The 21,848-nt window shown below is 39.8% G+C and overlaps 1 protein-coding gene across 1 annotated transcript; it reads left to right on the top strand.

The window, feature by feature from the left end:
* The first annotated feature begins 1,619 nt into the window (after positions 1 to 1,619).
* Positions 1,620 to 19,812, top strand: IRF4 (interferon regulatory factor 4). The gene is made up of 8 exons (XM_015813318.1): positions 1,620 to 1,865; positions 4,887 to 5,073; positions 6,799 to 6,887; positions 8,176 to 8,317; positions 12,064 to 12,171; positions 14,625 to 14,978; positions 18,410 to 18,522; positions 19,669 to 19,812. The coding sequence occupies exons 1-8, from the start codon at positions 1,620 to 1,622 to the stop codon at positions 19,810 to 19,812; spliced, it is 1,383 nt and encodes a 460-aa protein (XP_015668804.1).
* The last annotated feature ends 2,036 nt before the right edge of the window (positions 19,813 to 21,848 follow it).

Below are 21,848 nucleotides of genomic sequence, written 5' to 3'. Positions count from 1 at the left end.
AGATCTCTGGAGAGAATTAGCGTCAAACAAGGTATGTCAAGAGGAAGTTGTATGTATGTGTAGGAGAGGAGGGAACTGTGTGCGTAGCGCTTCGCCCTACGGAAAAAAAAAAGTCCGCTATCTAATAGACTACGACTACGCCGAAATCTCGCCGATGCAGGTTTGCGGGCAAAAAGTCCGGATTTCGGCAGAAAGTGCCGGGAAAGGCAGAACTTGCTTTTTTAAAAGTTAGGACGCCCGTATAACTAAGTCTTTTGCTCCTCGTACTGGAAGAGAAAGCGAGTAAGGGAGGGGAAGGGAAAGCAAATGTAGAGAAGAAAGCGATGGTTCGGGAAACGGTGTGTTAGTCCTATAGGGCGAGAAGGTAGGGATGGGGTCGGTGGTTGGCCGTCGCCCTGCAGCTTCTGGAAGAAGGGACCTAGAGGGGAGAAACAGCTGTGGATCTAGCCATTAAAACTTAATAGGACGGGGACGGTTGGTGCTGGTGGAATCGTTGGTTGATTGATTGATTGATTGATTGGGGCAGAAGGCTATGCTGCAAAGGAATAACGAAAAGAAGAAAAAAACCCCACCAACCACCACCTAATCTGAAGACTTCTGTTGTGTGTTTGTGCGCGTGTATGCGAGTCTCTTTATAGAGGGGTTGTGTAGCAGGCGATTCTAGAGAATCAGGCGAGTCTGAATTTAGTGAGGGCAGCTACATGTAGAAGATTCAAGGCTTGGTCTTCTCCAGATTGGCTTTTTGGGGAAAGGCGGTGCCTAAATCAGGTCGTTGTTTTTTTTTTTTTAAAATTCATTTATTCCTGGAACCTAGTCCCTACAGTTTCTTTGGCAAGATTTTCCGAAGTGGTTTGGAGAGGGAGAGAGAGAAAGAGAGAGCGGCTGGCCCAGGGTCGTCCAGTTGGCCTGGTGCTTAAAGCGGGACTGGAGCTCGCGGCCTCCGGGGTTTCTAGCTTGGCGCTTGCTTGAACAAGCTCCACCAGGCGGGCTTGGAAGCCCCGAAAAGGCGCGGTCAGTGAAGGTCAGCCGGGGGTGGGGGGGAAGGCAGGTGGATTCTGACGGGCGTTTCCAACTGCTTGCCCCGTAAACCCCAGCCAGAACGGCTCAAGGCCGCAGGCAGAGGGAGAGCCTCTTCAGGTGTTAAGGCGTCGGGGGCTCGAACGCCAAAATTCAAATCCCCCCCCCGGCCCCACCACAGACACACAACCGCAGCGCCCATTAGTGATCTCCGCCTGGCAGCCGAGCGATTCCGGTGTGGTGAGGTTTTTAAAACTGAAACCGGGCCTGGCCTGGCCTGGCGCGCACGGTTGAAGAGAAGAGGCGGCCCAGAAATCAACAGGGAAGGGCGGGAACAGAGAGCGCGGGGAGCTTTACTGGAAGCGGCCTTGCGGGACGCCGAGGCTTTCCCTCGCGCGCGGCGCCCCTCGCCTCCTCCGTGAGGAGAAGACGCGGCCGGGCGAGAGAGAGCGGGAAAGAAGCGGCGGGCTCTCGTGCTGGAACTGACGCGCGCGCCGGGCTGAGGCGCGGCACGTGACTGAGCGGGGCGCTCACTTTCCTCTCTCTCCCCCCCCCCTCCTTCCTTCGTCAGGGGAGGAGCGGAGGCTGGCGGGGCGCCTGGTATGAACTTAGAAGGCAGCCGCGGCGGTAGCAGCAGCAGCAGCAGCGGCAGCAGCGTCGAGGGCGGCGGGATGAGCTCGGTGAGCTGCGGCAACGGGAAACTCCGGCAGTGGCTGATCGAGCAGATTGACAGCGCCAAATACCCGGGCCTGATATGGGAGAACGAGGAGAAGAGCATCTTTCGCATCCCTTGGAAGCACGCGGGCAAACAGGACTACAACCGCGAGGAGGACGCCGCGCTCTTCAAGGTAGCGGGAGGGGGGGGGACGCAGAGGGGAGGGGCGGGGAGAGGAGGGGGGGGAGCGCGCGAAGCCGTCAATCAATCGCTCGCAAAAAGCCACCTTACTTGGTAGGGTTGAGAAGCTGGCTGAGGGCGCCGCGGCCACCTGCTTTTAAACAGTGTTTCTCAACCTTGACAATTTTAAGGCATGTGGACTTCAACTCCCAGAATTCCACAGCCAGCAATGCTGGCTGTGGAATTCTGGGAGTTGAAGTCCACATGCCTTAAAATTGTCAAGGTTGAGAAACACTGTTTTAGAAGTTGAGGGCCAGGTCCCTCTGAGGAATAGCGGCCTCACCTTTCTTCTCTCATCTGGTGTGCTTTAGTAGTGCTATCTTGACAGCGACCACGTGCTCTTTATTACAAAGCCCGGTCTTTTCTCCCCCCCCCCTCCCTCCAGAAAGCTGTCCTTTAAGGTTAATTTGATTTAATTGCTTATGATCTCGGTTTTTTTTCTTCTTGATTTCCTCCTCCCCTCCCCCCCCTTTTCATCAAGTTTGCAATTCTGCTGCACAATTCATTTTTTCTCATCTTGAGCAACCTGCTTCAGATTTCTCCCTTTTGCAGGTTTTCCTGCACCCCACCCAAGAAAATATACTCACTGTGTAGCCCAGGGGTAGTCAACCTTGGCTCTTTTATGACTCGTGGACTTCAACTCCCAGAATTCCTGAGCCAGCTTAGCTGGCTCAGGAATTCTGGGAGTTGAAGTCCACGAGTCATAAAAGAGCCAAGGTTGACTACCCCTTGGTTGTACCCCAAGGTTGACTACCCCTGGTTATAGTCATAAAAGAGCCAAGGTAGACTACCCCTGGTTGTAGCCAAGGTAGACTACCCCTGGTTGTTTACCCCCCATTCTGATGGGGGTAAATGGGAGCTATAGTTCAAGGCATGAAGAGGGTATCCGTTTGGGAAGGCTACTTGGAACAATTTGATGAATTGGTCTTCATTCAACAGACTTCATCTGGAAAATGAGATACTTCTCCCCCCCTCCCTTCCTCTCAAATGGGATCTTGTGCATACTGCACCCCAAAAATGAACTTTGTAGAGAAAGAAGAGGTACTCTGATATTGGCCGGAGTTGACAATGCCAGTCAGTTTTACTGATTGCTTTACTTATTAACTCTGTGTGAGAGACAGGGCACCTATAAGATCGGTGGGATTTGCAGCTTTTATCTATTTGGCAGTGGTGGTAAGGTGGAGCTTGCTAATAATGGTGAGATTATCAGAGTTAATACTTGACACCTAGGATTCGTTTCAACCTGCATGTTCCTCACATAGGGACTATAATAAAACATCACATTTTCCAGTGGAGAGGAGTCACATACGTAATGAGGCACACGCATGGGTGTGAATTCAGTGTGCCCAAAGAATGAATCCATTTTTTTTTTGTTTCCACAACAAGATAGAAGCCCCAAGAGGCACACTAACAAATTAAATGACTTATCTGGGATCTGAATCTAGGTTTCTCAACTCTAATTCCAGGCACTATTCACTATTAATTAAATTGTGAGATTAATTTTCCAATATAACAAAACCTTCTCCAAAGCTGTAGGCTTAAAATGGGAACTGTGACGAACTGCATTTATAACCTAGTACACACTAGAACAAGAAAAAAAAAATCTCACCAAATACTAGAATTACCCAACTTTTTAATTTTATTTTAAGGCAATTCTTGCTATTACTTCAAGCAAAAAGTCATGGAAATCACAAGAAAAAGATAGATTAAGATTTGCAATAGATCCAAAAGGCTTTTTGAGTTTCAGGTGCTTTATAGCACTTCCATCATCCTCAACATCGGGGTGCTTTAATGAATAACGCTTGAGGGAAGGGGAATAGAAATGGGTTTTTGTATGAATGTGGCATGAGCTCAGTTTTGCTGCTAAAAACAAATTCCTCCATTGCAATGCACTTAGAACTGCCTTGCTCCTTAATCCTCTGTGGGCATCCACCCTTATTTCTGAGCTGCTGTTTTGCATATAGTTCCAGTTGGTAGATCTCACCCTTAACTTAAATTACTGACAATACTATCCTATTTTCTTTCTTCAACTTACATCCTAGATGTTGCTGAACTAAAATGCTTTTCTGTCACACTTGGCAGATTCCTACCATGCTGTATAATTTCTTTTTTTCTCATTTGATTAATTGCCCCAAGGCTTAATTCATTAGGTCTGCAAGCCTGATCACAGTTGCATATACTTTAATCCCATAGATATCAATTGGACTTGTGTATAATTTTGAATAGGATTGCAGACTTTTTCATTAACTTCAGCAAGCGCCATAACTGTTTAGTAAGAATTTATTTCTAAAACTCCCTTGTTTATATTGTTATTGAGGAGTATTACCTGAAGCAATGCTGTTAAATTTCTGCTAAAATGAGTTCAGCTAATTACTTTTAATAGTAAGTTGTTTTTTTTAAAGCAACTCTATACCCTACTGGTAGAATTCATATGGCACAATCTTTCTCCTTAGTTATTCAACCATCACATTTAACATTAGTGCACTTGCTTATTGAGTACACATTGTTTTCTTTCTATTATAGTTTTTGCTTTCTGCTATCTGGATTTAAGGTTGGTTTAGATGTTACGCAACTTATAGAAGATGCAGTAAGGTTTCTGTGCTTGCTTTGGTTGCCATATCTCTGCAAAGAAAACTTGAAGTGAAATGATGAAGAATGGGTCACAAATATTCAGTTTTTGAAAAATGTCACACCATCTAGTTCATATAGAAGCGAAATGGATATAATGAATCTTGAAACTGTGTCTAATTACCTTACTGCTGAATCTGCTCAAGGGTTGTCCTACACTGACAATGAGATCCTAGACACAACTACCCGTAGGAAAATATGAGTCCCATAGCATGCCCCATGATAGTTCTGTGGAAATTGATTATATGGAATGTATTTATTAGTGTGATATTTATATTATTGTTGTTAATGCCTTAGGCTGTTCTGGAGGATCCATAGTTTGATTAACTTCTGCAAATATTTACAGGCTTGGGCTCTATTCAAAGGGAAATTCAGAGAAGGCATTGATAAACCAGATCCTCCCACTTGGAAGACAAGGCTGCGTTGTGCTTTGAACAAGAGCAATGATTTTGAAGAACTGGTGGAAAGAAGCCAACTAGACATATCAGACCCATATAAAGTATATAGAATAATACCGGAAGGAGCAAAAAAAGGTAGGGCTGCGCCTTAAACTGAGCTTTGAAAGCATCTGGCAATCACTGTTTATCCCTCATTGGGGATTTGAATATGATACTCCTCACTGGTTAATAGCCTAGAGCTACAAAGAAGATGTTGATAATCTAGAAAGAGCGTAGAGAAGACCAACAAAGGGACTAGTGCAGTGGTGGCGAACCTATGGCACGGGTGCCAGAGGTGGCACTCGGAGCCCTCTCTGTGGGCACACGTGCCGTTGCCCCAGCCTCGCCTCCCCCCGTGACCCCCTCCTCTCCAGCAGCCCCCCTGAAGGAGAGTCGCCCCCGAGCGTGGCCCACACGGAGCAGCGTAGCTAAGGACATAGCAGCCAGTCAGCGTAGACAAGACTCTGCCCTTACACCCCATCATGCACAGTTGATGCTGCAGGGCGGGGACAGAGGGTGTGGCTGCCCTAGTGCTGTTGGGCTGCCTGGGCGATCTGCGGCGGGCCTTGGAGGCGGTGAGTGGTCCTGCAGGCAGGCGAGGCGGGGGATGGGGGAGCGGGGCAGGGGGGGTGGAATGGGGACGGGGCCAGTTTTTGGGCACTCGGTCTCTAAAAGGTTCGCCATCACTGGACTAGCGGATAAAACATACAATAAACCATTACAGGAACTGGGTATATGTAGTCTAAGGAACAGAAGGATTAGAGGTGACTTGATAGCAATCTTCCAATATTTGAGGGGCTGTCAGAGGAGAAAGGGTTGACCTATTGTCCATTCCCTGAGGGCAGGACACGAAGTTAATGATGGAAACTAATCAAGGAGAGAAGCAACCTAGAACTAAGGAGAAATTTCCTGACAGCGAGAACAATTAATCAATGGAACAACCTGCCTCCAGAAGTTGTGGGTGCTCCAACACTGGAGGTTTTTAAGAGGAGACTGAGCAGCCATTTGTCTGGAATGGTACAGGGTCTCCTGCTTGAGCAGAGGGAGGGGGTTTGGACAAGAAGGCCTTTAAAACCCCTTCCAACTCTGTTATACTGTTAATACCTGTTTTTTCCCTTTCAAACGTGGAGTCTTATTCCTCTCCCATACGAGCACCAGCTTTTCCTCTCTCCCCATAACAATAATTTCTATGCCACTATACAATGCTCCGCCACTATTTCCCCCACCCCTGCATTTCATCACCTTGTGCCAGCCAGATATCCAATAGTCCAAAAAAGCAAGAGTCACCCAACACATTTCCCACATCCTTGCTTTTCATCTCAACATGGAAGCAGGGTTTGAGAAGAAAGTTACCCAATTCATAGATCAGAGAAAGCACTGTAAAAATATTGCAGTGGAACAGGTGCTCAGCCAATTAACTCTGCTAGTTAATTAACTTAGTTTTCCAAGATGATTGGATGTGATGAGGATATATATATGTGTGTGTGTGTGTATGTATATGTATATTATATGTATATGTATGTATATGTATATTATATGTATATTATATGTATATGTATATGTATACATACACATATACAGATATATATAGATATAGATACACACACACACATTAGGTAGGTAGGTAGGTTTTCTCATTACACACTTTTAGATTTCTGCCTTTTTTCTAACAATACAAATGAACTTTGTATCTATAAAGTGGCCGGAACTATTATTTCTGCTAGAAATTAACAGTAGGGATTTCATTTTTAAATACTCCCAAGATACTATTTTTACAAAGTTATATAAACCACCCTGTTTCTGTCTACAAATAATGTACAGGATCAAAACAACTTAGCCTGGAAGATCCACAGATGATTATGAACAACGCTTTCACTCTAAATTCATCATATTCTGCACTACAGCCTCAGGTATGACCCTTGCATTTATTCTAGTTTTGTATATTGGAGAATGAAAATGTAAAGATGACACATTTGTTTCTTTCTTGTACTACGATAAGAATGAAAACAAATGGCAAAAAATATCCAATATAAACAATCAGATATTTTCAAAGGATTTTATAGGTGTTCTTGTGATAGATTTTGATGAGTATTAGAACTCTTACCATATTTCATTTAATTTCTCCTGTATATTTCAGTATATAACGGAAATATTTTATTTTTGTTTTTAAATAAGAGCACCTAATTTGTGCAGTTGTATTCATTGCATTGTTTAACTGTATCAATACATTCTTCACTGTCAGCAACTTTCACTCTATATATTCAATACATTGTAAGCTTAAAGTCCCCTGTTAGTCCCCTGTTAGTCCCCTGTTAGTCCCTTTCGATGAAACACTGCACATACAGATAGTCCTCGACTTACAACAGTTCATTGAGTGACTGTTCAAAGTTACAGTGGCACTGAAAAAAGTGACTTATGGCTGTTTTTCACAAGACCATTATAGCATCCCCATGGTCATATGAACAAAATTCAGATATGTGGCAACTGATTCATACCTTTATGACAGTGGCAGTGTCCCAGGATCATGTGATCACCTTTTGCGACCTTCTGACAAGCAAAGTCAATAGGGAAGCCACATTCACTTAACAAATGCAGTGATTCACTTAACAACTGCTGTGATTCATGTAACAAATGTGTCAAAAAAGGTAATAAAATGGGGCAGAATTCACTTAACAAATGTCTCACTTAGCAACAAAAATTTTGGGCTCAGTTGTGGTTGTAGGTTGAGGACTACCTGTATGTTGCAAATATATCTACAGAAAACTGGGCCTTCACAGAATCATATAATGAATTTCAGGAATTATTGAGCCTTCACTGTATTAGATATAAAGATATTAACTGGATTCAGTTTCAGTGGTGTGTGTGTGTGTGTATTTAAGCCTGATGGAAGTAAAAGGATAATAATTGAGTTCTCATCCTATTTTATTTACCAGGGAGACGGGTGCCTGTAAATCAGTGGGATTTACTTTTAAAGAGATACCCATAAGTTTGTATATTAATGAGATATATACAGCTTTGTCTCTCCAGAAACTCTTTATTATCTGTAAGCAAGCTCAACACTGTGTTTGTCTGAGCTTTAATTTTACAGATATACCAAAAAGGGAATATAATTAGAAAGCTGAAAATGAATTAGCACTGATTTTTTTTTTTAGTAACTGGCTGCAAATAAGACATGTGATATTTTAATAAAATATACAGGTGCCTAACTACATGGTACCTCATGACCGTAACTGGAGGGAATACGTACCAGACCAGTCCCATCCTGATCTTTCATACCAGTGTACAAGTGTCTCTTTTCCACCTCGTAATCATCACTGGCAAGGCCCATCATGTCAGAATGGTAAGACATTCTCATTGTATTCAATAGAGCTGCAGACTATTTTTATTTACCTTATGAAATGAATAGTGGATGGTTCCTGATTTAGGGTTCCATGTGCATCTAAGCCAAGAAAAGAAAAATTTAAGAAATTGGATTTGTTTACTTCAGCAGAGAGTAGAAATTCAATTCAATCAGAATAGAGCTGGAAGGGACCTTGGAGGTCTTCTAGTCCGACCCCCTGCTCAAGCAGGAGACCCTATACCATTTCAGACAAGTGACTGTCCAATCTTTTCTTAAAAACCTCTAGTGATGAAGCACCCACAACTTCTGATGGCAAGCTGTTCCATTGATTAATTGTCTTCACTGTTAGGAAGTTTCTCCTTAATTCCAGGTTGCTTCTCTCCTTGATTAGTTTCCATCCATTGTTTCTTGTCCTGCCCTCTGGTGCTGTGGAAAATAAGTTGACCCCCTCCTCTCAATGGCAGCCTCTCAAATACTGGATTATTGCTATCTAGTCCTTCTTTTCTCTAGACTAGCCTTACCCAATTCTTGAAATCATTCTTCATATGTTTTTGTCTCCAGGCCCTTAACCATCTTAGTTCCTCTTCTTTGCACTTTTTCCAAAGCCTCAACATCTTTTTTGTAATGTGGTGACCAAAACTGGATGCAGTATTCCAGGTGGGGCCTTACTAAAGCTTTATAAAGGGGTACTAATATTTCACATGATTTTGATTCTATGTCTCTTTATACAACCAAGGATTGTATTAGCTTTTTTGGCTGCTGTTGCACACTGCTGGCTCATATTTAAATGATCGTCCATTAGGACTCCAAGGTCCCTCTCACAATTACTATTTTTGAGCCAGGTTTAATCTAATCTGTACTTGTATCTTTGGTTTTTCCTGCCCAGATGCAAAACCTTGCTTTTCTCCATATTAAATTTCATGTTGTTGGGTAGGGCCCATTATTCAAATCTGTCAAGCACTTTTTGGATCCTGAGCTTGTCTTCTAGTGTGTTGGCTATTCCTGCCAGCTTAATGTCATCTTCTATTTGCTCATCTAAGTCATTTATGAAGATATTGAAGAGTCCTGGGCCTAAGACGGAACCTTGTGGTACTCCATGGATACTTTGGCTTGCATGAAGTTTTCATCTCCACTAAAATGATTGAGCTAATTCTGGCAAGGGCAGGACTTTCTATGTGTCTCACAATTCCTATATTTGCAAGAAGTTGGCATAGTATAAAGAAGAATATTATGATACAGACTAAGGAAAGTGTTTTTATATTGAATTTCAGAGAATTACAAAATTACTTGAATAGTTCAACATTCCTGAAATCTATTAAAAACAGTTAAGTGCAGTTTATACCATGCAGGTAACTAAATGCATAAAACAAATGTTATATTCTCAATAAAGATTGGAGTGCTTTGTTATGCAAATCTAAAATAAAGGAGAAAACAAAGCCGATAAGGAAGAACAGCCAACTTCTGATTACGAATGTATTCAAGGTTTTTAGTTACCATGAGAACAGTTTATTCTTTACCTTCATAAACTTAAAAAGTTACACAAAACTAAATAGACAAAAAATACTGCTTTGTTTCTTTCTTTATGTCTATTCTCCAAATGCTTATTTATGAACAAATCCCATTAATTTTAATGCAATAGAAATAAGCTAGCATTTGGCATAGTGCAACAAAAATTAAGCAGTTCTGAACTGCATGGATTTCAGTGATTGAAAAAATTACTTCTCAATGTTCTGACTGATATTAATGAAACATTATAATTCTTTTGGAATGGATTATACTTAGGCACTTTAAATTCTCCATGTTTGCTGTCTACCTTTACAAATTCTATGATAAGGGATTTATTTATTTATTTATTTATTTATATTTATATCCCGCCCTTCTCCTTACGGACTCAGGGCGGCTAACAACCAGATAAAAATACAAAATATCAAACTACAAATTTAAAACTTAATTAAAAGGCAAATATTAATAGTTGGTCTAATTAAAATTATTTTAAAACCCCTCTAAAAATTTTCCCCTAGGCCAGTCCCGCAAGNGGCAGCCAATGCAGCTCGCGCAGCAGCGGTGTTACATGGGAGCGACGAGTCCCTCCCAACACCGCCCGCGCGGCCGCATTTTGGACTAGCTGGAGTCTCCGGGTGCTCCTCAAGGGGAGCCCCATGTAGAGAGCATTGCAGTAGTCCAGGCGGGAGGTGACAAGGGCATGAGTGACTGTGCGCAGGGCGTCCCGGTCCAAAAAAGGTCGCAACTGGTGTATCAGGCGTACCTGATAGAACGCCCCCCTGGTCACGGCCGCCAACTGGTCATCCAGTGTCAGCCGTGGATCCAGGAGGACACCCAGATTGCGTACCCTAGAGATTTCTTGGGTTCTGGAAGGAAATGATGTTATGATCTGCTTTTATTGTGAGAGAAAATGGACACTTGCAGTCTGAATTTATCATCTAGGGCATCAAAGCATGTTTTTTTTGTCATAAGATAAATCTTCTCTTGTCATTATTGGAACACTAACTTATTATTGTCACTCTGACTTCCCCAAAATGGAGATTCCTTTCATTAAAAGAAGGAATTCCAAGTAGAAAAATGCAGCTGGTTCTCGTTTAGCAACGGCCTTGCTTAGCAGCCATTGACACTTATGAGGGTGATGAAAAGTAACTTTGCCACTAATCCTCGCATATGGAACCTATACGTAATTAAGGCTTTCCGTGAATTTCATTTTAATACATGAAAGGTACAAATGATAATTTAAGGTGAACATCCTGGTGCTCAGCCAACACTAGATAAAAAAAAAATCACTCCAGGGATAGGAAGATATATTTATACTACATACAGGAGCTGACTTCATACAATATGTTAAGCTGTAAAGCCATGTCCAGAATGTGCAAATTCACGTGACATGCTAGGCCACAAAATATGACTAAATGTGGTTATCATGCTTATACAGTGTGTTAAAATGTTTGTGTTCCCACAACATAGGAACCACAAAAGGCCTGATCCCATTTTAGTCTTCTGTGGTATGCTGTATCGTGTAAACTGAGCCAGGATGCCTTTACTTTAAATTTGGCCCACTAATTGCTTGTAGAGTTAGCAAAAGATACATTTGGATAGAATGTAATTCTATAGAACCTTACATTGGCCTTCAGTGTATGGTAGCAAATTTTGGCATATGCATTTAAGGAAGGATTTATTTTAATAAACATAGAGGATGCTAGCTGATTTCATTTAGATTGAAATACTAGGACAGAAGCCCTTGAACTTAAAATAATTTTCATAAAGCAAATCATTGTCTTTTGGAAACAGGTGATAGCTCTAAAGCAGTCCAAAAACCATTACTTGTGATAAAGTAGAGTACGAGAAGACCCGCCCAATTTTGTTATAAATATAATGCTAATGTGAGTTAAAATGTATAAAGTGCCCCTATTTAGTTAGTCTTCCCATTACCCTTAACTCCACAGTTCCTGTGTTCATATTATTGTGTTCAGAGGGGATAAAAGCATTATGATTTACAGAGGTTTCACATAGACAGTTAGTGGGAAGTTCTGTCAGATGATTCACCAAAGAAGCCATGGTTTAATAAAGAAAATGTATCAATCTTAAGAATGAACAGTGGAAAATATTTAAAGGAATGAGAGTATTACATACTGATAATTGTTTCCATTCTAGCAGATGAAAGTTTTGAATGTTATCGGCTGTTCGGTCGGGTTCATTTTGCTTTGTGAAAACTTTTTTTTTTTTTTGTATGAAAGTAGGTTGTCAAGTAACTGGGACTTTTTATGCTTGTGCACCACCTGAGACACAGACTTCTGGCATCCCAATAGAGGGAAATATCAGATCTACTGAAGGTCTTCCCTTGTCAGGTATGTACACCATCACTCTCTAATAAATCACAAGGAACTTGTGATTGAAAAAAATGCTAATAAGGGAATGTTCATCTGCATTTGTTCTTCTGTGTAAAAATACATGTACATTTAACTGAAAAGGAGCCAGTTTGATGTAGTGGTTAAGGCATCAGGCTAGAAACTGGGACAGCATGAGTTCTAGTCTCACCTTATGCAGGAGGCCCAATAAGTGACCATGGGCCAGTCATCACACTCTCTCATCCCTAAGAAAATAGCAATAGCAAACCACTTCCAAAATCTTGCCCAGAAAACTGCAAAGGTTATTCCAGGCAGTTATCAGAGTCAAAAAATGATTCCAAGACAGTTGTCGGGAATCAAAATGATCTTAAAGTCACTCTGCATGCCACATAGAATTAAGAAAGGAATGCATATTACAGAAAATTTGGTCTAGTGCAGGGGTAGGGAACCTTGGCTCTTTTATGACTTGCGGACTTCAACTCCCAGAATTCCTGAGCCAGCCAGGAAATAATACAGGTAGCATAAAAATAAATAAATAAACATTTTGCATCAAAATACAACTATCTGCCTAAAAGTGGCTCTCCAGAAATTTATCTCACCACCTTCTAACTAGGTTAACTAATCCTAACTAGAGATAAGCTAGAGAGATCGCAGACTGAGGAGGAAGGTGTGCTGGATACGTTCGTTGCCTTGAATTATTTGTAAACACAATAAGGATAGGACACAAATAAAATTGGGTGGAAAAGTGAAAATTGTAATTACAGATTAAACTATTTGAGAATTTTATTATACTATGTTGTATTACAAACTAGAAGTATCAGGAATCTTCAAAAGGCGTCCTGGGGTTGATGATCAGAAAGAAGATTTAGTTGGAATATACAGGGCTAAAAGGCCTTTTTCGGAGTGGCACCTGCTTTGTGGAATTCCCTTCCCATTGTAATACTGATCACTTCCTGTCTGTCCTACTTCCCTTCAAGCAGAGGCTAAAAATCTATTGTATACCTCCATTTTTCCCCTTTAGGATTATGGCTTTATGGATGGTGGTTGGATTGCGCTTGTTTGTAGTTTTTTTAAAAAAATATTCTATTATTTGATATTATTATTTGTGCATTTTATGTTGCATTTTATGGATGTAATTATAATTTTGTAATTGTAAGAGTTTACTGCTGATGCTGTCTCATACTGTTAATGGCTACAGGCTGACTTTACTAGGAGCAAGTGGATTGTAAAATGTGAAAAAAAATAAATAAATATCATTTATACAGGATGCATATTAAATTGATTAAAGTTCATAATATTAGAATTAATGTTTTGATTATCTCATTAAATGCAAATGCTGTTCTCTAGATTACCAGAAAGTGAAGATCCCACTTAGGAGATGCAATTTTGCCCAGAACTCTGAGATTATATCATAGTTTTTGAAGCAATTCAACTCATATAATCTCCTTTTGTTTGGCAGCTTCCTAATTCGATTTACAAACAAATCTTTTCTTATTCCCCAGAATATGGTTCATATCTGTTTACACTATTGCCTAACAGGTAAAATTGATATCTACTGAATAGGTCAGTTGGTGAATGAGCAGGAAATTATTTTTCAAGGATTTTAGGCCCTTTACTTTGTAGCCGTATTTAAAACTATGATTATTCTCATACTACACATATTTTCTTTGGCTGCATTTCTTTAAACCATGATAGTGCCAAGTAGTTCTTCATCTGTGCTATAAATGAGCCCATAGCGTGGTTCTTAATAAACCAAGAAATTATACTCCAATATCACACATTATGGTCCATTGACATTACTGAATTTAGCAGTGGTTAGCTTTATTAAATATTGTACAGAATATTTTTAACATGTAGTCAGAGCTTTTTTTTCCTCATAGAATGCCCAGAACGGAGTTCCGGCACCTTTTTTAGATGGAACCCCGTAGGTAGGCAAGGCGGGTTGTATGACGTGTGTGAGTTCCGGCACCTTTTTTTTTTATATAGAAAAAAAGCACTGCATGTAGTTATATACACACATGCAAACATACTTAGTGGATTAACGCTAAGGCAGTATGCTTAACAATGATTTGTTGAGTAAGCCACGGTATGTTGGGTTCACACAATGCATTATGCCAAAATGTTACTTAAATATTACTTAATGCAGTGTTTGAACTCAGTTACTGTTAATCCACTATAATCTCTATCATAGTATATTTGAAGGAGAAATAATTACAATTTCCACATTAAATGTTAACCTGAGATTCAGAATATGGCCTTATGCCTTTTATTTTCTCAAGAGTTCTACTGGATAGAATGGGACCTGTTTCTGATAGGTTTTGCTATAATGTTTATTTAATGTATCAGGAATGGGTGAAAACTTATTGCTCAAGTCCATTATACTGTTAAACTACAGGAAATGCAGCTGTCCATTACCAAAGGTTAAAAATAATTTTGCATACATGTGTTTTCAGATTGTCGATTGCACATCTGTTTGTATTATCATGAAACTCTCGTAAAAGAAGTCACAACTTCAAGTCCTGAGGGCTGTAGGATAACTCATGGTCATAGTTATGAGATCAGCAGCATGGACCAAGTTATGTTCCCTTACCCGGAAGATCATAACCAGAGGAAAACAACTGAAAAATTGCTTTCTCACCTGGAAAGAGGAGTAATACTCTGGATGACCCACGATGGCCTGTATGCCAAGAGACTTTGTCAAAGCCGGATATATTGGGATGGGCCTCTGGCATTCTGTAGCGACAGGCCTAACAAATTGGAAAGAGAACAGCCGTGCAAGCTTTTTGATACTCAGAAATTTTTATCAGGTAATTTTTAAATATAAGTTACCATTGTGTTTGCAATTGAGGCTTCGTCCTTAAAACTGGTTCTTTTGCTATTTTACATATTGACTTCCTATAACCACATATAGAATTTGCAGCTGCTCCATCCTATCAATTTTGAATCCATCCTCTGGGCTTCTGCAATATTTGAAACCCAGCCTTTGTTTACCTGTAAGGTTGCCCTTCCCCCAGCTTCTCTGCTTTGGCAGTAGAGCAGTGGTTCTCAACCTTTTTAATGCCGCGACCCCAACCGGTCGTAAGTCGAGGACTAAACAGGTCGTAAGTCGAGGACTACCCAACCGGTCGTAAGTCGAGGACTTTCTCTGCCCGGGAGCACCGCGCATGCGTGGTTCCACCCCCTGCGCTGGCCGAGGCGTAGCTGGCAAGTGGCAGAGACGGAGCAGGCCGACCACCAGCTGGCCCAGCCCAAGGGAGGTAAGGCACCCGCCGGAAAAGGGGGAAAAAATGGCGGACAAAAAAAATGGCGGACAGCCTTGCTTGGCGACCCCCATGAAATGGTCGATCGACCCCAAATGGGGTCCCGACCCACAGGTTGAGAACCACTGCAGTAGAGAAACACATTTGCATACATACATTCAACATGCGGCAGGGTTTTAAATATTTATTGATTTTCATTTAGATATGTGATATGGTTAGAATTTGGAGATTTGTTTTGAAAACCCAGCTCTGTTGGGGATATGGCAAACCTTACTCTGCTTAAGGTTTATTATGCCCCAGAAATAGATGATTCTAGAATTAACAGAATGTAAGAAAGTAATGCTTTTTCCAGTACATTGTGATGTAGGTAAGAACTTTTAAAATATGTTGTTGCTTTTCATTTTCTAAAACCTGATAAAATATTATATTCAACATGTTGTTCTTTGAGCATAGTCTTTTAATTTAGCTAAAACTTTATTACATGAACACATAGCTACCAAAGAAAAATAATTGTGGTAGGCCTCATTTTCTCCCTTTTCTGTGAAGTTTAATACAGCTGATCTGTTACTACTATAGTATTCTGCATTTTCTCACTATGATTCACATTGTTGGTTATCTTTGCCAAGGTTAATGCATACATGTATAGAGAAAGGAGGATGTACAAAAACTGTTATCTAGGCAGAAGAGTCTGAACCATTTTTTAAGCCCAGAACTATGAGATAATATCTGGAAGTATCTTAAGTAGACACCTCCATAATTCACTGAATTTTAAGGAGGAGGTATAGCCCAATCTGACTTTCAAAATTCTGCTATAACCAGTCTCAATAAAACTAGTTTTAGCCTTCTGTGAAGTTGATTTTCTGCTGTGGTCTACCTTGTAGGGCTGTAAATAGAGCTTTGATTTAAAATTTACTAAACAGAAGAGAAGGAGGTGAGCTAGTTCCCATATTGAATACTGAACCAGATACTGCCAAAACAATACAGCTGAATTAAGGAATACATAGTATTGAAAGCTTTTATCAAAATTACAACAGCAGCATGATGCCACCAGCACACCAGCTCTGTTCCTTTCATACATATGTAATATATAATATTTGGGTCGTAACAGTGGGTTAATGCTTTTGTCATTCACCCCGCTTGCCCTCCATCACCTGCAGATGCCTCTGAGCTGAATGCTGATGAGAATATAACTGCAAACAGAGTTTTTCGATTTGTAGTAACTGAGTTCCAGTATTTTAAGATATAGTTACACTTCTCTTGAAAAAGGAATTCATATTTTAGGCATGTTCCTAAATCCAACTTTGCCACTGGAAGTCCTGTTAAATTTAATGATGGATTGCTAACTGATCAAGGAAAGAAGCAACCTAGAACTAAGGAGAAACTTCCTGACAGTTAGAACAATTAACTGATGGAACAACCTGCCTCCAGAAGTGGTGAATGCTCCAACACTGGAAGTTTTTAAGAAGAGACTGGACAGCCGTTTGTCTGAAATGGTGTAGGGTTCCTGCCTGGGCAGGGGGTTGGACTTGATGACCTCCAAGGTCCCTTCCAACTTTATTATTATTATTATTATTATTATTATTATTATTATTATTATTATTATTATTAGTATCTTGTCTTGATTATTCACGATCTGTTAATTTGAAGTTTATTGTGATGTGTTAGTACTTGTGAACATTTTTCATAAACTTCACCCACTAGTACATAATCTGGCAGCCAAAAATGGGACATATTTGTATTCTAAGTAGTATACTATCTTCTTATTTATTTTTCTTTTCTTTTTTCTTTTTTCTGTTTTTGAAGATGTGAGAAATGTAAAAGTGTTGGGATGGCCTGTATGAGGAAAAAGACTTAAATACTTAAATGTAATTAATTTTGAGAAAAGCTTAACCAGTAGGAATGTTTTAAATATTGTGGGGAAAACAAATTTAAATAAGAATTTTGTAAACAAGATCTATGATGAGGCAATCAAGATGATCAGTTAGAAAAGAAGCTTTATATTGATTTGGTTATTATTTGCAGAAATATTAGAAAAATGTCTATATTTGCCATTTATCCAAATAATAAGAATTGTATTAATTCAAGGTTGGCAAAAGAGAATATTATTGGAAGAGAAGAAAATCAAGCAAAGCTATTATGTGGACTATAGAATTATAGAAACTAATTGTTATTGATTGTTTTTTAAATATAAACCCAGATAACACACTCTTTACCAAATATTAAAGTGATTATGTTAAAAATAAATAAAACATATTTAAAAAAATGTAACTACAATACATAATTCTCAACCAATTACACAGGGTTACCTGTTAGTTCTTGACCTAATTCAAGGATTTCATTCTCTTAAAATTGTACCACATCTGCAGGGTTCTCTCTTCCTCTACAAAATCTATTATGAAAGTTACTGTATTCTTGATGTCTTTGTTATCAGAGTCACAAAGAATTGGCTTCAGATACTTTGCTGAAAATATATGCCTTCATAACCAACTTTGAGCTCTGTCCTTACTGTATAAAAAAAGGCTCTTGGTGTGATTGTTGGATGTCATATATAATATTTTAAATAATGATATTAATTCTAGCTTACCTTTAGCCTAGAACTTTATGCATTACCTTTGGCTATAATAATGATTTTGAAAATGGGAATTTGAAGAATGCAATTGTTTTAATTGTTGCATTCTCTAGGGCAGGGGTAGGCAACCTCGGCTCTTTTATGACTCATGGACTTCAACTCCCAGAATTCCTGAGCCAGCGATGCTGGCTCAGGAATTCTGGGAGTTGAAGTTCATGAGTCATAAAAGAGCCGAGGTTGCCTACCCCTGCTCTAGGGATTCTATTGATTTTGTTTTATCTATCTGTAAGCACTAGAGCAGGAGTGTCAAACTCGCAACGTCATGCGACGTATGATGATTTTTCATGCATTATTCCACCACAGTTCTAAATTTAATCCTTAAGGTATAATATTTCTGTTTGTTTTCTAGAACTGCAAATATTTGCCCACCATGGGCGCCCATTACCTAGATTCCAGATTGTGTTATGTTTTGGAGAAGAGTTTCCTGATCCACAAAGACAGAGAAAGCAAGTTACAGCCCACGTAAGTATATGTGAATTGATTTATGTAATACAGTATATAAATGCTAAAGGCATGACTAATAAGAAAGTAGGGGACTGAGATAAATGCTTGATAAAATTGATTTACAATATTCAAATGCTTGATCAATTGATATGTAGAAGACAAATGATTGGCAGTTTCAGAAATGTTCAGCTCTTCTTATATCACCAGGATAACCTCAAACCAAAGCTACAGAGGTAAATAACTAATATTGCTTGACAATATAATTACAATTTCTCTAATTATACTGCCACGCAATGTACAATCATAATTCCTATGTAATTGACAATTGTATCTTTACTTTTAGTGAATGCTAAACCTTTGAAATTTCAGTTAATAAATCAGCAGCCAAAATCCAACCTCCTTACATGGAAATTATCATATATTCCATGGTCTGTCTGAGCTTGCAGCTAATATACTTACAAATCCAAACTGCACTTCTGGAAATTACCAAATTTAGATTGCTTTATTTTTAACATTTCCCCCTAAAAAGAATTCTGAATAGCTTAATAAATTAATAGTAATGAATAGCTTAATAAAGGCTATATAAAGTTAGAATACTAAAAGTCAATCCTTTTAGAGCAGACATGTCAAACTCACAATGTCATGTGACGTCGCGTGACGTATCGAAGCTTTTTCCCCATTGCCGGCAATGGGGTGGGCGTGGTTTTGTCGTGACACATCCGGCCTGTGGGCCAGCAGTTTGACACCCCTGTTTTACAGCCACCTGACCTTGGTGTTTGTGTGGGGGTGGGGAATTGCAAAGCAGGTTAAATAATTTCACTGTAATTCAGGTGATATCTTAGATGTGCCCTATTGTTAATAGAAATAATAAAAATAGTAAAAAAGGAAACTTGTGTGCAATCCACAACATTGCTTTCTTAACCTTATATATTTTGTCTTCTATATATTGAAATTTGCCAGTACTATATCTATTTGCTGTCATGATAGCAGGTACATTCTCTTTGTTCTGGCAACCTATTTGTATGCATGCTTATGGTGAGATTTTTATGAACTACTATGAGCTATATAATTGATTAAATAAATTTTCAGAACATTATTATTAAAGAGCATTATTACTCCAGCAATCACCATTTAACTCATTGCTTTTTCTGATTTGTTGTTAAGGTTGAACCAGTGTTTGCTAGGCAGCTGTACTATTTTGCACAGCAAAACACCGGACCTTTTCTGAGAGGGTACGATATATCAGAACAGATAACCACTTCAGAAGATTATCATAGATCCATCCACCATTCCTCTGTTCAGGAATAAACACAGGAACACTGAAGTCTGAATTACCTTTTGAGAGGTAAACAGAAGACAAGGAACTTTGGATCACAGCTAAAGGATGTAAATCAGTACGTTGAATTCTCCCAGGAAATCATCACCAGCTGGAAATGGACATGGAATGCATATACTCAATGTAAGAATCTAGAACTCCGAGTGAGAACTCTGCCAAGTTTTTGGAAAGCTGCCCTCTGCTTGTGGGATGAGCTGTAAAAAAAAAGAAAAAGACAAAATACCTGATATGTTTACATGTTCTTAAATAAGGACAGTGTCTTGGAGACAACCTGAAATTATTTCAAGCCACTTGTTATTTATTTGATTTGAAATCTCAGGGCAAGAAATTCTAAACCTAAGCAACCATTTGCTATGGTATAAGGCCATAAGAATGCATGTTAGTGGGATAAATATGTTATTTTTTTAAAGTTTCAAATAATCAAAATGTTGAATGCTGTGTTTGTGCGTGCGTGTGTGTGTGTGTGTGTAGAAAATATAATTACAGGTGGGGTTTTTTTCATGAATTTTTAAAAAAGCTCTTTTTGTTGCTGCTGTTTCCGAAATGGGCATGAATACTAATTCTGTGGAATCAATCAGAAATCTTCCCATGATAAAACATTATATCATTGTCCAATATGTACATCATTATATCATTTAATTTGTATTAAATTCGATGGGCTATGTTTATTCATAACAACTATTATGCTGAGACTTTATTCCTATACAGACCAGACCTTGCCTGAGAGTGATTTTTTTTCAGATGGGCTTAACTTTGCGTCCCATAATGCTGTAGAGATCATGGAACTGACATTATTATCCATCTAGAAATCTTCAGGCTGAAGAAATGAACTGATTAGAGAAGGAGACCAATTCAGTGCATTGAGGCTTATACTGGAATATTTAAGAATGCACAAGTAAGGAGTGAATGTGTAAAAATTGAGAGCCAGCTTGGTCTAGTGCAGGGGTCTTCAAACTTGGCCCTTTTATGACTTGTGGACTTCAACTCCCAAAATTTCTCAGTCAGGCATGCTGGCTAAGGAATTCTGGGCGTTGAAGTCCACAAGTCATAAAAGGGCCAAGTTTGAAGACCCCTGTTCTAGTGGTTAAGGCACTAAGCTAGAAACTGGGAGACCACGAGTTCTGGTTCCACCTTAGGCATGAAAACCGGTTGGGTGACTTTGGGCCAGTCACTCTCTCTCAGCCCAATCCACCTCACAGTGTTGTTGTTGTAGGGAAGAATAGGAGGAGGAAGATGTGTTGGCTATGTTCGCCACCTTAAATTAGGTATAAAAATAATAATGGCAGGATAAAAATACACATTTTTTTAAAAAAAAAAAGTTAAATTGAGACTGGGAGTGCATATCGTGGTATGTTTTGCTTAACTGTAGTTTATGGAGAAAACCACGTTTTCCATCCATTATGCTTCATGGCTACAATGGTTTCCTGCCATATGCCAAACCACAACAAACCACCCCATGATGACTTAGGATATTTTCTGAACAAGTGTGATGAGCTAATTTCAACCTATTATAGGAGAGTTTAATCTGAATAGTCAAACAGTGTTTGGACATAGTTATCTTTATTTCGGAGGGTTAATGTGGACAGATGTAAATAGTAATTGTGGACCACTGGAGTATTGTTCCAAATAGTGTACTGTATAGAACAGTGATGGCGAACCTATGGCACGGGTGCCAGAGGCGGCACTCAGAGCCCTCTCTGTGGGCACGCGCACCGTCGCCCCAGTCCTAAGCCTTCAGCTGGGTTTTATAAAACCTTTTTGCTTTAGGCCTCTGCTGCCGTGTACAAAAAAAAAAAGGTTAAATCAATCAGTCAATTTCAATTTCTTGCGGGGGAAAAAAAAGTTCTTGCAAAGTTGGAATTGATTGATCGAACTTTTTAGGCCCACCCAGTCTGCTGTTACCACTGCAGCCACGCCCACCCAATGGGCCACACCCACCCAATGGGCCACGCCCACCCAATGGGCCACACCAAGCCAATGGGATACACCCACCCGGCACCCGACGATG

The sequence above is a fragment of the Protobothrops mucrosquamatus genome, unplaced genomic scaffold (assembly GCF_001527695.2).
Source record: "Protobothrops mucrosquamatus isolate PMUCROS unplaced genomic scaffold, P.Mucros_1.0 scaffold_6, whole genome shotgun sequence".
Taxonomy (NCBI): Eukaryota; Metazoa; Chordata; class Lepidosauria; order Squamata; family Viperidae; genus Protobothrops; species Protobothrops mucrosquamatus.
This window is presented reverse-complemented; position numbering and strand designations above follow the sequence as displayed.

Coding starts and splice junctions, on each gene's coding strand:
- IRF4 (XM_015813318.1), top strand. CDS start 1,620: ATGAACTTAGAAGGCAGCCGCGGCGGTAGCAGCAGCAGCAGCAGCGGC. Junction 5,074..6,798: donor ACCGGAAGGAGCAAAAAAAG/GTAGGGCTGCGC, acceptor AATAATGTACAG/GATCAAAACAACTTAGCCTG. Junction 14,979..18,409: donor TACTCAGAAATTTTTATCAG/GTAATTTTTAAA, acceptor TTTGTTTTCTAG/AACTGCAAATATTTGCCCAC.